The 14,136-nt window shown below is 36.5% G+C and overlaps 1 protein-coding gene across 1 annotated transcript; it reads right to left on the reverse strand.

The window, feature by feature from the left end:
* Positions 1–3,445: 3,445 nt before the first annotated feature.
* On the reverse strand, positions 3,446–14,136 carry LOC110750728 (disease resistance protein ADR2). Its single transcript, XM_021951097.2, has 6 exons — positions 13,557–14,136; positions 7,619–8,714; positions 7,010–7,285; positions 5,715–6,629; positions 4,273–5,589; positions 3,446–4,170 (listed from the first exon to the last, which is right to left on the reverse strand). Exons 1-6 carry the CDS (start codon positions 14,060–14,062, stop codon positions 3,601–3,603), a joined length of 4,680 nt encoding a protein of 1,559 aa, XP_021806789.2. The 5' UTR covers positions 14,063–14,136; the 3' UTR covers positions 3,446–3,600.

Here is a 14,136-nt window from a genome sequence, read left to right on the forward strand (position 1 = left end):
GTATATGCTTCTATTAGTGGCCAGAAAGGTGTCTTCGATAGCAGTGTCTTGACATCGTTCCAGTTTTCAAGTTTTTCTCTAATGTTGTCAATTGTTGCTGCAAAAGAGAGCATGTTGCTCTTGATTTGCACATAGTTGGGGTCGTCCCATCTGCCCGGCTTCTTGTTTCTTTTTGTTTTGGATGATGACTGTTGTCCTTTCTTCATTATTTATTTGGTATACCTGCATTAGAAATAGCAACATGATAGGCATTAATGAACATGACAGTAAAGTAGCAGTGTTAATACCCTATATTGGAACTTTACAGCGGTAGAAATGCATCAGACATAGGATTACATAAGAAACAATCAGTGTTATTACCGTATACTGGAACTATACAGTGTTAGACATGCATTACAAATAGAATTTCATAGGAAACAAGCGGTATTAATACCCTATACTGGAACTTTACAGTGATAGACATGCATCAGAAATAGGATTTTCAGAGGAATGAACAAGCAGTGTTAATACCCTATACTGGAACTTTACAGTGGTAGACATGCATCAGAAATAGGATTTTCAGAGGAATGAACAAGCAGTGTTATTACCCTATATTGGAACTTTACAGCCATTAATCAGAATGACAGTAAACTAGCGACTAAAATCCTGATAATAAGCAGTCTAGTTTCAAGATTTTGTCCTTGATTCAAATCTAAAATACTGTTATTACCCTGGACTGGAACTCTAGCAATTAATCAAAATTACAGTATAGGTTTGTAAATGTCTTACCTTTGAAGCGCTTTCTCGTCGAAAATGTTCTATGAATTTTTGTCTTGGTTTTGAAGGTGGAGGTCAGTGTGGTTTTCGAAAGTAGATAAAGTAGCTCGGTGGTGGTTATGGAGTTTCGGTTCTGGAGCGATGAAGAAGACGCATTGATGAAGACGGTGACTGAAGGGACGTTTCGCAGAGGGAAGTTGGGTGCTGGAAGTTACTTTTTTGTTTTCAATTTTTTTGAACTATATTACTGTTTTGAGATGGTAAAATATTTGGGCTTGTTTATAAGTTTGGGCTGGGGTTTTTTTGGGTGCGTTTTGAGTTTTTTTTTCTGTTGGGCTTGTTTATAAGTTTGGGCTGGGGTTGTTTTGGGTGCTTTTTGAGTTTTTTTTCTGTTGGGCTTTATAATGGCAGTTCTTGTAATATATTGGAACTTCAATACTAATTTGTTATTTAATAAATGGGTTTTGGGTGTGTTTATGAAGTGATTTTCATATGGGGTTTTTTTATAATTTCAGCTCCCATTTTGGGTATATTAGTGAAGCTCCCTATAATTTATAATAGCCTCTCTGCACGCGCTTCTGCGTGTGTGAGAGACCTTTTTTTTAATTACGCGCGCTACACGCGACTTACAAAATTTCGTAAATATTTTTTTGCAATTGTATTTTTTCGCAAACGGACATCTATATAAATACAATTGCAAAGAGGCTGGTCATAAATTAAATAAAATCTATTACTTATATATCGTGTCTCTTGACTTCAGAAGAGTTCATTTTACTTTACATCATGTATTTCTTAAAGGGAGAAAAAAAAAAGAGATAATCGGGTCCCAGTGTGTTATTAATATTTTGTGTGTGAATGTAATTCTATTTAAATAAATTGAAAAGCATTCAAATAGAGTGGAAAGCTACGAGCCGAAGAAAACCTAACAACAACAAAACAAAAAGACAAAAGGCCCAAACATGAAAACACACAACAGGCAAAGTGAAGGCCCAATTACATAAGTAATAACAAAAAACACAGAAAATAGAAAACCGTAGGTATGGGAATGAACCAGCCTCGCCACACAGAGAACACCGACCACAACACCATTGTATGGGAGTTTTGGCAAGTGCTGCTGTTTTAACCAGCATTGGGATGTTGGTCTACTTAAAGCGCGCTAACCTGTAATGTTATCCTGATTGTTCAAAGGAAGCACATACTAGGATCAATCAGAAAAAGGTTACTCAAGAGCCATGCCCTGCCCTTCCATGCCAACCCTAGTAGATTATCTCATTGGCGGAGGTTTAATGAAACTGAACGTATTGGATTCAGATCACCAGCAGCAGCAACTAGTGTTCTGTAACAGAAACGGAAAGTAATATATTGTAGGTTACACAGAGTTGCAAGAAGGTGATGACTGGTCCACTGTTACATTCTTTTTGTTTCTGATATTACTGTGGAAGGGATTTGCGTCTTCTTTGCAAGTGAGAGAAAATGCAGAACTTGGTTCCGGGCAATGTGTAAAGTTTCTTTTGCTAAAACAACAAAAAGAAATGGAAAAAATAAAATAAAATAATTTGACTTCCGGCAATGTGTAGAATTCAATTCAAGGTTGCGACCGTTTCCTTTGCAATTAAATCCTTTGGCCCAAAAAAAAAAAAAAAAGGAAGGAAAATTCAATCTTAAATCATTCCCGTCAACTAAATTCTTTGGCAACCAATCACAATCAACGTGGATGGGAAAAACAATTGAAGAAAAGATTAAATTTAAGATGCCCGAAACACCCCTCCACTTGCTAATTGTTCATCTACAACACTCGATTGATTAGTGCGAACAAATGCATCATGGCTCCGTCCTTCCTGCTCCATCATCCGCCACGGCCAAAAGCAGAGGCGGATCTACTAAGGCGCAAGGAGGTGCAGCTGCACCTCCCCTCGCCGGAAAAACCATTGTAGGTGCTTGAAATTGCCCATTTGCTCAACTGGTGTACAGATTACCTTATTTCCATCTTCAACATTTAAGTAAATGTCTTTGTCATTTTACTTTTATTTATTTTTATATTACTCCATTTACTTAAGTTTACAATGTAAATAAGGAAGTACCCCCCATTTGGATTCAAATAAAAATACTAGAAAATCAAATTCCCACCAAATCAAAATATGAAAATTCGGTTTTAGTGCAAAATACGATTTATGCTAAAAATGATGGCTCATTAAGTCAATATATACTTCATTCTAAAATCCCATAAAATCAAGTTTTCTTATTTGATGTGTAAGGAACAAAAACCGCCAAAAATTATCTTGAGAAAATGATTATTCCGAAAAACCATTTTTCATACTTAGTCAATATTGCACCTCCGCTAAAAAATTTCTGGGTCCGCCAGTGGCCAAAAGGAACGTCTTCCACTGCTGATTCTTCAACTATAGCACTCATTTGATCACCGGGAACAGATATGTCATGGTTCCGTCCTGCCTCATTATCAGTTCCCCAAAAAAATCCAGGTATGGTTCCACTGCTAACTGTTCATGTATAACACTGCCCCTGAAAAATGCGTCATCTACTCCCCCCGAAAAATCCCGATTTGTTTCCAAATCATACAAATGAGGATCCGAATTATCCATATTTTCCCTCATGACTTTGTAAACCGTTAGTGAGTTAGGTGTGCGAGGCACGTGAGTTGTTAGTGGTGAGTTATACAGCTATATAAAGTGTAATAGTGCTGTAGCTTAAAAGATTAAGAAATACAGAAATCAAGATTGCAATCTCTCTATTTCTCTCTCTTTCCTTCTTCTTCAGGTCTCTTCCTCATACTTCTCTGAATATGTTGGTATCAGCGCCCTCAGTGGTTTAAACATAATCAAACGATCATATCCTCCTCTTTGATTTTCTTCCCTTGTTCTCTCTGTTTCTTGAAATGGAGTCATCAACTCCCCCGGAAAAATCCCCATTTGTTTCCAAAACATACAAGTGAGGATCTGGATTATCCATATTTTCCTTCATGAGTTTGTCCCATTCTAGATGAACCCCTGTCTTCTTCACTCTCACAAAATCAACATCATCAGGCCTTACAAGAATGCAGACTCGGTCCCTGCCTTGCAAACAGAGCACATCGTTTGACAATTGTCCCTGCCAAAGATAACCGTCTTCAGGTTTACTCCAAGTTTTTACCGAGCCAAATGCTATCCGGGTGTGCAAAGCAGTTTGTTTGGTAAGATTTCTAACGATAATGACAATACCACGGTTAGAATCTTCAAGTTCTGGGTTGTCTGAAGAGTAAACGAAGCATATAGTCAACCCTTTTAAATCACGACGCATGATTCTTTGAGGAACTTCAAAAAAGACGATATTGTCCACATCATTGACGATTTTGAACCACTCAGGAATATCATAAATTCCATTCAAATAAATTCCACCAAATCCGCAAGAAGTCCATCCCTATATCATGTAGAGCAAGATTTGTATAAGCATTACGTTCTTATTCAAGTGCACGTGCGTACATCACGTGCGTCTATGTGTGATAGAGAGAGAGAGATTGACCTGTAGGATGTTATTCCTAAAATCGGCAGTCAGATTGGTGCAGCGTTCCATATGAATCCTTGTCATGGAGTTTAATGACTTATCCAAGCCTGGAACCTCAGTGAGTTTGACCGAATCACTTAGATACAATTCTCTCATATTCGACATTTTTGAAAAATCTGGAATTGTTTCCAATTTTGGGCAGCCAATTGCTTTCAGAACATACAAATTGGTTGGTAAATCTGGGATTGCACAAAGTTTTCTGCATGCATTTAAACACAAGACCTTGAGCTTTGAAAGACCAGCGAGACTTGGCAGGCTACGAAAATGATTGGCTTCAAGAAGCAGATCTTCTAAGGACATTAGGCTACATAGATCCTTAGGGATTGCATCCTCAGTTAACCCGCATTCTGCATCCAAAGTTGACATAACTCTATTAAATAGTTTAAGCCATGTAACGAAAGGGGTAAAAGATGGAATTTCAAAATTCTCACCAGATAGAGATAAAATTCTCAACTTCTTCAATTTTACTATGGAAGATGGAATTTGTCTGATGAGCGTGTTATCTGCTTTCAAAATTGTCAATGATACCATGTCCCCTAAGCCATCACCCAACTTTTCAAATCTCCAACAGCCATTAAGTAGAAGAGTTTCAATAGACTTGGATTTATAGAAATTCAGTGGGAGATCCTTTAGCATTTTGCAGTCTTCAAGATTTACCAAAGAAAGTATTCCAAGATCCCCAATGGATGAGTGAACCTTAATTAACTCCTTACAACCTTTCAATATCAACTTCTCGAGATTTGGGAATTTTGAAAAGTACGGTGATTTTCTTATGTGATTATCATATTCGACATGAATGATGTCATCATCATTGACCAGATATGGGCGTCGTTCATACGCACAAAGATGGTAATCAATCATATTTTCGTTCATAAATTTGTCCCATACCAGACTAACACCTGTTTTCTTCACCTCCACCGAATCATATTTGGTTATTATTTCAATCAAGACTTTATCACCGTCTTGCAATTTGAGCTCGTCATTTGATAACTGTCCCTGCCAAAGATAATAACCCTCAGTTCGACAACTGGAAATGGGTGTGATCCTGGCGTCAAGCTCAGTACCCTCGGTCATGTTTTTTATGCTAATGCTAATGCGACTACTGTAGAATGAGTCCGGAGAGTAAACGAAGGACAAAGTTAACCCTTTCAAATTACGACCAACACTTTGAGGCACAGTGAAATACACAATATCATCGTCATGGACACAGTGGAACCAATCAGGAATATCATTTCCACTGAGAAAAATGCCACCATATCCGCAAGAAGTCCATCCCTATACCATGTAGAGCCAAATTTCTATAAGAAATACATTCTTATGCATGCATGTGTACATGCGCGTTGTATGTGATAGAAAGAGAAACATGTATGTGTGTGTTTGAGAGAGAGAGAAGGATTGACCTGTAGGATGTTCTTCCTAAAATCGGCAGTGAGATTAGTGCACTTTTCCATATGAATCCTTGTCACGGAGTTTAATGACTTATCCAGGCCAGGAATCTCAGTGAGTTTGTACGAATCAGATAAATACAGCTCTCTTATACTTGACATTTCTGAAAAATCTGGCATTGTTTCCAATGCTGTGCAGCCAAACCCTCTCAGAACTTTTAGATTTGTCGGTAATTCTGGGATTGCACGAAGTTTTCTGCAGTCATTTAGACACAAATATTCCAGCTTTGAAAGACCACTTAGGCTTGGCAGTCTACAAAAAGAATTTTGTCCACAATCTAAATGTTCTAAGGAACTTAGGCTCCCGAGATCCTTAGGGAGTTCATCATCTGTTAAACTGCAGTCTGCAAGAGCTAATTTTCTTAAAGAGTTTAAGCCATCTAACAAAGGGGGCAAAAAACCAGTTGGTTGTGACCCTTCCAAACCACGAAGACCTGAAGATCTCAGGTAAGAATGGGGCAAAAAGCCAGTTAACCGTTCCAAACCACATAGAGTTAAAGATCTCAGTTTCTTCAATTTTACTATGGAAGATGGTATTTTTGTTACAGCTGTATCGTCTGCTTCCAGAGTTCTCAATGATACCATGTCCCCTAAGCCCTCAGCCAAGTTTTCAAATTTTGAACAACCATTAAGTAGAAGAGTTTCAATAGACTTGGATGTATATAAATTCAGTGGGAGATCTTTAAGCATTTTGCAGTGTTCAAGATTTACCAAAGCAAGTCTTTTGAGACCACCAATGGATTCATGGACATCAGACAAACTCGTACATTCCAATATCAACTCCTCCAGATTTGGGACTTTTGAAAAGTCTGGTGATGTTGTTAGATCATGAGAATGACTCAGATTAATGATTGTCAACTTCTCAAGCAACTGTTACACAAAAACAAAATTAAAATGGAAATTAAAATCCAAAAAGGTCTGATAAAAACATATGCAAAAAGAAGAGAAAGTGAACATAATGTATGTATAAAACCAGACAGAAAAAACTAACAACTCGGTTGAGATTATTATACCTTGTAGGAGGAAGAGAAATACACAACACAAATAGACACTAATTTCTTGAGAGAGTATGCTATTTCTTTTTAATTCAGTTCAACGAATAACATTGATAAAATACCTATTTAAAAGACTTCTCTTATCATGACCTAAAACCCACTCTCACATCTTAATACTTTCTCATAATTAAAATAACTGATTGTTTATTTTTGAATGCAATAATAATGCACATTTGGTTTAGTTCTCCAACTTACCTTGCAATCCTTCCAAACTACTTTGAGTTTGCTAAACTGCAGGTCCATAGCAATTAGGCTTGTTAGATCAAAGTCACCTGGTATCGAATCTAGAAGGAATCCATGCCAGCACAACCATCTTAAATTTTTGGAAAGAAATTTGTACTCTCCGGTGAGCTCTACATAGTTGAGCTGGAGCAATTTCAGTTTTCTCATTTTGCTAAATGCTTCAGTACCGAAACTAGCCTTTTCCGAGCTTCGCAGATTTAGAGCAAGTCTTTCAACTTTTTTAGTTCCCTATTAAAAAAAAGGCACTCAGTAAGAACAACATTGTTGCCAAATGATTTACACACATGAAAATTGCATGTGTTAACCGAATTCTTTATCCACAGGTTTGTTAACAAAAGCTATAATAGTGCGTACACATGAAGTTTGGTTGGCAAAACATATAGTTTGATTGATTTTGCCTGACTGAGCCTTCTTAATGCAAGTTCAAACCAATAGAAAGAATTGGAAAATGAGACCGACTATATTACGTACACATGCAGGAAAACCGACCATGTTATACGCATATATACATAGGCTTCTCTTGTATGATGCGTGCTAAACTTTTATTTAAAAAGTACTTACAGATTTGTCTTCCAATACATCTGTCACATCTTCCGGGCGGAGCCACAATCTACTCCGGTCTTCTGGGTCACCTTCTTGACAGATTGCTCTGCCCATGTCTCGAAGTAGATCATGCATCATTAGCTGGTTCTTTTCATTAACAGTTACAAGGCACTTCTGAAGGAGGACACTGATTTTTATTTCTGCTTTAAAGCCACATCCATCTAATATTTTTCTGACATGGTCTTTGTTCATTCCAATGAAGAAACAAGATATATCAAGGAATATACACTTCTCGTTATGATCTAGACCGTCATAGCTTATTCTCAGTATTTTTAGAATATCTTTAGGAGTGATTCCTTCCAATTCCTCCAATTGGCTTTCCCACTCTGCTATGGTTCTTTCAACCAAGAAAGAGCCTAAAACTTTAAGTGCCAGTGGCAAACCTCGACTATAAAAAACTACCTTTTCTGAGAGTTCAAGATATTGTTCATTAGGATAACCTTTCTGAAAGGCATGCCAACAAAAGAGCTCAAGACCTTCATCTGGATTCATTTCTGGAACCGTGAAAGTTTTATTCACATGAAGTACGTCTAGAAAATGTTTATCTCTAGTAGTTATTATAATTCTACTTCCAGAGCCAAACCAATCACGATTTCCAACTAACGCTTCGAGTTGCTCCTTTTCATCTACATCGTCGATAATTACAAGTACTCTTTTACGTCCAAGTTTTTCTTTTATCATACCCATCCCTCCATGAACACAACTTATGTCAATGGTCCGTTTCTTGTAGATTTCAGCAAGAAGTAGTTTTTGCAAATAAACAAGACCATGTCTATTTGCAGCGTCCCTAATGTCTCCAAGGAAAACATGAGCTTCGAATTTTTCCTTAATTTGATTATAAATGGCCTTCGCAGCTGTTGTTTTGCCCAGTCCGCCCATCCCCCAAATTCCAATCATGACAACATCTTGTGATCCACCACCTAAAAGATAAGTAATCATATCATGTACACGAGAGTCGACTCCAACCGGGTGAGCGGCTACTGGTAGGGGAGTTGTGGAAAGCCGTCCGATAATATTATTCTCAATAAATGCCTCGATAAACTTTGCTTCATTCCTGAAAATTGAATTCGGAGCAAAACAAAAAACTAATTATGATGAAACATTAGATTTCTACTTCTTTGCATTTATGTTAGGTCTCAATTATCATTATTTGTAACATCCCGACCCAAAATATAACCTCCTGTTAATTAATTTAATTTAATAAAATATGAATTTCCAATTTGGCCCTCGAGTAGGGGCAAAATGGTCATTTTTATCCGAGAAGATTTTGGGACGACGAGTGGTATTTTTAGGAAGGTCGTACTGAGACGAGTCCGTAGACACGTAGTGAACTTGATTTGGAGTTGAAACGAAGAAGATACGAGATAAATAACCTCAGTGGCAAAACTGTAATTAAATTGAAATTTAATTTTAGGGGTTTTACCTAGGGTAGGAGTTTGCGGATCTCAATTCAGGTATCATTTGCACCTCGAACGAATTTGACATATTGTGCGATTTCCAGGTTTGATGTGTTTAAACCGTTGGATCATATCCAAATTTACGTATGTTATTCCTCGTATTCCTAGGATCGTATAGGAATTTGCGGATCGTGAATCGGAGCCCCGGATGTTCCGATTCATTAACTTAAACTTTGACTGCCGGTTGACCGAGCGTCTTCCGAGGCTACTCCATCGTTCGAAACTCTTAGTTAGACCTTAGGAACGTCTCGTTCCTCGTGCTTACTTGAAACCTGGGCAATTAGAATTTTAATTTACAGTTCTCGTTCGAAGCGTTTGATTTTAATATCGTGTTCGTATTCTGAAATAGGTAATCCGACTCCGCATACATAGCAGGTGGGACCCTCTCAGGGTGAAGCAGCGTGGGACTACTTGTGAGTGGACTTTGTTTTCTAATAAACAGCATGATTTTGTGATGGAAATTTTATGTATAAGAATTTAAGGATTTATGGAAATTCATTTTACACTTTATAATCGAAACAATTATTTTTATAAAGTATTGGTGATATATTTGGGTTTTGGATATATTCAAGTATCTTGAGTATATATGTATACGATTTGGGAAAGTATTATATTCGTTGAGTATGTGTGGGGGTATATGGGATACGGTTATGAGGCATGGAAAGATGCAAGAGCAGAAAGTCAGTTTGGAGTGCTATAAGCACTACCCTGTGTACCTCCCCTGGATTTGGAATTTGATTGTGGAAATGTGAGATACTTGGAAATGTTGGAACCCGGGGCATCCTTGACGGGATGTCGCTGTAGACCCTTAATTGGGTAGTCTGCGCGCGTAGGACGGTTTTAGGCGTACGGGTCTTGATTCTTCGTCTGTACGTGCTGGGTTAGAGTGTCAGTCCCCTAGTTGGACGGCTCATCCCTAGCCACATGGGCGTTTGAGGCCGGATACTTGTGAGCTAGTCAACAATCCCCTGTTGGATTGTTTCCCCGGTACATTTAGGTGTGTCATATATATATATATATATATATATATATATATATATATATATATATATATATATATGTATATATAGCTATGCATTTTTTCTTGTTTCTGAGTGAGGATACTTCCCCGCTCGTCGTGCCAGTGGGTACGTGTTTTGAGAGTTTGATTTGAGATTTGTAAGGAAATGTTTGGATGGGTTGATTTGTAAGTTTCACTGTGGATTTCAGATTTAGCTCGGGTTTTGAGCAAACTTTATATATATATATATCACTATGATGGTTTTTAGTGAATCGGTTTTATGCATGGTTTTCTAAACGGTGGGATTATATTACTTTGTTTTAATTGGAACTAAACTTTGTTTCGTCCACTCATAATTTTCTGTTTTGTGCCCCACAGCCAGTAGTTGACTAGAACGAGTAGCAGAGCTGTGTCGTGTGCTCCTGAATCGCGAGCTTCAGTACACTGAGCCTTCGTAGAGTTTCTGTACTCTGTAAATTTGTTAAACTTTCTTTTGTTGGTTTGTTGAATTCTGTTAGATATGCTCTGTTATTGCCCTGTTAGGATTTGTTTTGTGAGGCCGGAGGCCATGGTTTGTAACACTATGTTTGTGTAATGCATGCTGGCTGCTGGGTTGTTAATTATTTGTGTTTGACAGGATGGAATTTTTGGGATATGTTCGGTTTACAGGGGAGATTTTGCCGAAATTTTGGTAGAAAGTCTCGGTTCTTAGTAAATGGGCCTGGCATCTGTAGGATGCCGGAATCATAGACGGGGTCCGTCCTGGTTTCCGAGGAAATTTGGGGCGGGTCCTGTCATTATTAGTATTTTTATACAAACGATATTCTAAATTACAGAGATGGAATTCGAATTAGGGTGCAAGGATAGGATAGGATTCGGATTCTCTACTTTGATTTTCTCTATCATGATCTGCTTGACTTTTGTGCTCCACACGCCACCTTATTAAAATTTAATCTAAGATATTAAAGTTTGACTCATCATCTTTAAAACAAAAACCCAATTTACTAATAATTAAAAAAGTAAAAAGAAAAGACCTAACTCAACTAACGCTAAAGTTTGACCAAAAAAAAAAACTAACGATAAAGTTTTCCTTCTTACTGCGTCTCTGCCTCAAAATCTTACCTGTCAACAAGTATTCCTTTCTCCAAGAGGAGAGAAAAAAACATGGGCAGCATTACATATTGGTCCCTTCTACATGCTTTTCTATTTTTTGTTTTCTTCCTATCTCTGCAACAATTCAAAACTCCCCTCTTTCTCACCGAAACTAATTGCTTTTATGTATGGTTTTGAATTGGATTTCAAAGTTGTGGTATGATCAGCAGTAAAGACTCCAAGGATGCTGAACTAAAAAAGGAGGATGGGGCAGAGGGGGAGGGTAGGGGGAGACGGATGGGGAGGTGGAGGGGGCAGGGGCAAGCGTAGGGATGTAGTTTTTGTTTTTGTTTTAATCTTATATTTTCTAAAATATTAATTTTCTTCACAAATGTTTTATGGATTTTAAGTTTTAAAATTTCAATTTCAATTTTAATTAATATATTTTCTGAAAAATGGGGTAAAGTAAGACAAGTTTGTATAAAATATAAGGTAAAGTGTGACAAAAGAGTTTCATGGGGCAAAGTGAGACTCAAATACACTTTTAAGGGGTATATAAAAAAATAACCCTTTTTGTTATAGTAAAAACTACTAAAAATTAAGTGGACAAAAGGGGAAAGGGTAAATCACGACCCTATGAATATTTTAAATCATTTAATGGAGTTATATTTAATATATTATATAATCAAAACAATATTCTCTAGTATTTCATTTATATTTTACATTTACTTCTATTAATATGTTTGATTAGATTAAATCTAAAGATAAATGTTTAATATTTTATTATTATATTTTTTTCATTATCAAAACCAATCATCCAATCAAATATCAATTGGATCGGATTGGATTTTAACATCTAATATGATGGGATTGGATTGAAAAAATACAATCCAATCTATATTGGATCGGATGCGAGTTGACTTAATTGTATTCGTTTCGAACCAATGTACACCCTTATGGGTGCTGCATATGTTTTATTTTTCTCTTAACTTTCATGATTAGTTTTATTTTTCTTAGAAATAAGTATATAGGAAATGACAAATTTAACTTTAATATTGACGGAGAAGTGGATGAAATGTTAAGGAATTTATCAATACGGGGCATTGGCCAAAAAAATTCATTTGTATTCTTAAATGACTAAATAAAAGTACAGGAGGAATTCAAAAATTAGGTGATATTTCAGGGGCAATTATGCAGTTTACTTTTTAAGTAATTATGATAACATCTTGATTATATATATTTTTTATTATGCAAACGATATTTTATTTTAATCTGATCTAAACTACAAGGAGGGGGATTGGAACTAGGGTCCAAAGTGAGGAGCATGTCTATTTTTACCAATTTGGCTAAGTCCATGTCTGCCAAAAAGAAGGATAATTTAACACGAGCACTAAATAGCTAAAATATATATTCCCGACAATGTTTTTCTCCCATAAAATCTTAATCACCAAATAATTTAAAATTTTATGAATCTAGATCACTATAAAGTATAGTACATCAAATTATTACCTATAGAGCATATACACAAACATATCATCATGTATCCGATTTTGCTGAATTGACCGATTTCCGAGACAATTTTTTCTTCTTCATGTTTTCAAACTTAAAAGTATCACTCAAAATGTATTTGGTTTTGTAAAGTACCAAAATCCACCCAATTTTATGAATAGATATTTATAAATAAACCCAATCCTAGATATGTATTTATAAAAAAAAAAACCCAAACACTATTTAAACATAGAAACACACCCATAATCAACCCCAACAATTGTATATTTTTTGGGTGTGTTTATAAATGGTTTTGAGTGTGTGTAATGATGGGTTTTGGGTGTGTTTATAAAGTGTTTTGGGTGTTGGGTTTTTCTATAATTTCAGCCCATATTTTGGGTGTTTTAGTGAAACTCCCTATAAAAATATGGGCGACAAAAAAATACTGAACAACAAATTTATTTGATAACTAATTTTAGTTTTTAAAAAAATGGAAAATTGTTTAAAAGTATATTTAAAAGTCGGAACTGGAGTGCAATGTATGTTTTTTTTATTTTTTTATTAAAGTGCGATGGATGTTTGATAATGTAAATTTGGTGAAAAAGAAAGGGTGACAAAAAAAAACGAAAACTTCAAAAAATAAAAAAAAAACACTTTAAACTTGTTTTAAAAAATAGGGGTGATTTTAAAAACTGGTTTTCACTTAAAAAAACAGAAGACGAAAATTGTTACCGAACATAGTTTCGGTTTCAGTTTTTTTTTAAAAAGTGAAAATAAAAATTGAAAACTTAAAAAGGGGCTTTGTATTCCAGTAATCACGTAATTAAGGAGATCATATTCCAAGGAAATCACTGATTACCTGTCTTCGAGAACCCCGGCACACAAATTCGCAGCTTCAGTAAGAGCCTTTCTCCACTCCTTTACCACCTCATCTTTACGTCGGATGGTATGTTTCTGAAAATCAGATGCCAAAGTACCAGTCTGATGCCTGACGTCTGAAGGATCCACATTGTAGAATATTGGCAAAACAATTTGATTCAGTGTTCTTCTACACTCCATGATCTTCACCAGCTCATCAAGACACCAACTGGAATCTGCATACCTCGTTGAGAAGACAATTACAGAGATATTGGACTTTTCGATTGCCTTCAACACTTCTGGTTTTATAACTTGCCCTACTTGTAGATCGTCCTCGTCCATAAAAACATTGTATCGCCTGCTTTCTAATGCCTTGTGAAGGTGGGACGTGAAGCCCTTGCGCGTGTCTTCACCTCTGAAGCTCAAGAATATGTGGTACTCCCAACGTTTTGATGAGAAGGATGGTGAGGATGAAGAGGAGGCTCTATGGGCTTTCCTGGCATCCATTGATACTGGTTCAGATCAGACCAACTACAAATTAATACTGCCTTCCGATCCGACTTGAGCAGAGGAAGTTATCT

The sequence above is a fragment of the Prunus avium genome, chromosome 1, assembly GCF_965620075.1.
Source record: "Prunus avium chromosome 1, drPruAviu1.hap1.1, whole genome shotgun sequence".
In the NCBI taxonomy this organism is placed as follows: Eukaryota; Viridiplantae; Streptophyta; class Magnoliopsida; order Rosales; family Rosaceae; genus Prunus; species Prunus avium.